This window comes from Mesitornis unicolor, unplaced genomic scaffold (assembly GCF_000695765.1).
Source record: "Mesitornis unicolor isolate BGI_N332 unplaced genomic scaffold, ASM69576v1 scaffold680, whole genome shotgun sequence".
NCBI lineage: Eukaryota > Metazoa > Chordata > Aves > Mesitornithiformes > Mesitornithidae > Mesitornis > Mesitornis unicolor.
Window position 1 is genome coordinate 65450 of NW_010158980.1, and position 2497 is coordinate 67946.

At 41.9% G+C, this 2497-nt stretch overlaps 1 protein-coding gene across 1 annotated transcript in view; it reads right to left on the minus strand.

The window, feature by feature from the left end:
• The window catches only part of E2F7 (E2F transcription factor 7), a 14318-nt gene that overhangs the window by 8958 nt on the left and 2863 nt on the right, over positions 1 to 2497 (minus strand). The window contains exon 3 of the mRNA XM_010185226.1: positions 244 to 528. Within this exon, the coding sequence (XP_010183528.1) occupies positions 244 to 528 (285 nt within the window). The remainder of the gene's footprint in view (positions 1 to 243; positions 529 to 2497) is intronic.

Consider the following 2497-nt stretch of genomic DNA (forward strand, 5'->3'; position numbering starts at 1 on the left):
GGGAGCCTGGCAGAACCTCCCACCAGTCTGTAGGACAGAGGGAAAAATCTGTCCTGAGAACTATGTTAGGGACAGGATAGAAAGAAGAATTCTGTTGCCTCCATGGTGAATTCAGCACCTCTTTGCAAAGAAGAAAAATTTTTTTTATTTAATTTAAAAGCAAAGCAAGGGGAAGAGTCACGTAATAAACTGGAGAAAGAAATTTGTGTCTGTGTACCACACCATACACATTAGTTATCTTACCAGAGGTGCAATCTGGTTCTGAAAACTCCAGTAATGGTCTGTCTTGAGAATCTGGAATAGTTTCCTTTTTCCGTTCTCCAAATTTGTACTCCAAGTCCTGCTCCTTGTGCTGGAAGAAGGTCATTAGCTCTCCATACTGCAGCTGGCCTGCCTCCTGAAGCGTTTTCAGAGTCTGACTTAAGTTGTGCCTGCCATGCCAACAGTACTGGTTCTTGGCCACACGGCTAACCAAGTGCAATGACTCCAGGACGTTCACTATATCGTAAATTCGTCTTCGCTCAACTCCTGTTTTAAAGAGACACAGATACTCATCTAGTTTTAATGTACTCTTCAGCAGAAGTAGAACAGAAAACAAGGTGTTCTCTAATACTGAGTGTTCACAACACATTTATCACTGTTCACTTGGACACATATTATTTGCACAGTTAAGAACTGACTTATGTATGACCAGCCTCATGGTATGATACTTTTCTTATCTGCCGGCCCAGCCATGGCTTCAGCTTAAAGCATCTACACAGTGCTTAGAAGAACTGATTGCGGTCTGCCCAGCCCCACTCACTCAGATCTATCCAGACTGCTCTGAGGTTTTCAGAGCACTTTGGCCCTTGTCAGAGAGCTTCAGAGCTCAGACAAGCCTGTGTGTAACAGAGGGCAGGAAAGGGTCTGAGCCTGGCACTGTTGACACAGGGCAGATACAAAAGTCCACTCCTACAGGAACCAGTGGAAGTGTGGTCCTCCACTTGCATTTCCAATGGCACAATCACTTGCTAAGCATGTACCAAGCAGAGGAGCATCAAAGGCTTCAAAAGGTGCAAAGCAGTGGAGAATGAGACCCACTGTTCCCAAATGCAGCAGATATGAGTCCTCGGTGATGGCTGGGTCTGCACCAATGGGAAATCTATGAAATACATCCAACTTGGGTTCAGCCTGACTGATATGAGCAAGGTTGGGGACTGAGTATGAACAGGCCAGTGGCTTTACTCCCTGCGTCCAATGCTGTTTGAAGCATGGCTGTTAAAACATAACACAGTGCACTATACACTGCTGGCATCATCTGCACCAGAAATCCCATAATGGTTAACATCAGCTGAGCAGAACAAGTGCTAGCCAAGGGCAAAGGTTTTGAAAGACTTCCCTGTGGAAGGCAAGGCTTTGATGCATTTGTTTACCCATCTGGAGAATATGGATAATACTTACCAGCCTCAAACAGATATTAGGATAAACAATTAATGAGTATTTCCAAGTGTGTGGAGATCTGGGAGTGAAACACACTCTGGAAAAACAAGAGTGCTACACATATCCTGATGTCTGTCAGGCACCAGCAGCATAGCTCCCTTTATGGTCTTTCCATAGGTCTTCAGTGAACAAAGCAATATACATTTGTAGCAAAAGCTGCATTACAACCACCATTTGTCACATGGAGAGCAACAACATTAGCAGTGAAAATTTTAGAAGTCCCTAAAGCAAGTGGATACAAGCAAGCAAGGAAGTGAAAACCAAAGGGAGAAGCACACACACACACCACCTTCTGGGAGGTAAAATCCCCAACAGTAAGTTTAAGTACAAAGTTTCTAGTATTTAGGAAAGCAAGGAAACCAATCCCAACACAGAATATAGCACTACTCATGTTCAGCTGTACAAGGTTGGAGAATGAGCATCCCATGCAAACACAGAAAGGAGTAACTGCAGAAACTAAAATCACAATTCATTTAAGAACTAATTTATTTAACTATTTACTTCATCTGAATTCTCTCCTATTTCCACTTCCCATATCAGAGCAAATAAATTAGTACTTCAAGGACTTTCTTACCAGTCAGAGGACATTACTTTTCTGTTCCCTTTCTTCTCAAAACAGACACATTCAATTTTTGCTACCTCTTTTCTGTTAAATACAGAAGTTCTAAATCTGTTAAATACAGAAGTTCTAAATATAGATACAGTATTCATTTAGTTGAAGTAAAATTTTGTAAAGCCCTTCCTACCTAATAGATAAGTCTCTCCAAGGACCTGGATCTTTTTGTTATTGGAGTGACCTGACTGAATCCTCTCATTTTATTATTTTGCTCAGATATTTCATTAATCTTTTAGCTAAGATCAAACCTAACAGCAGACCCAGCAAATAAGCTACTCGATACCTTCTTGCCACCTCAATACAACACATTTTGCCATTCTACTCTTGCAAATCCCCTGGTAGCCTCCCCTCACAAGACAGTATTTAAAGCTAAGATAGTCTTGATGAACCATGAGATCGGAA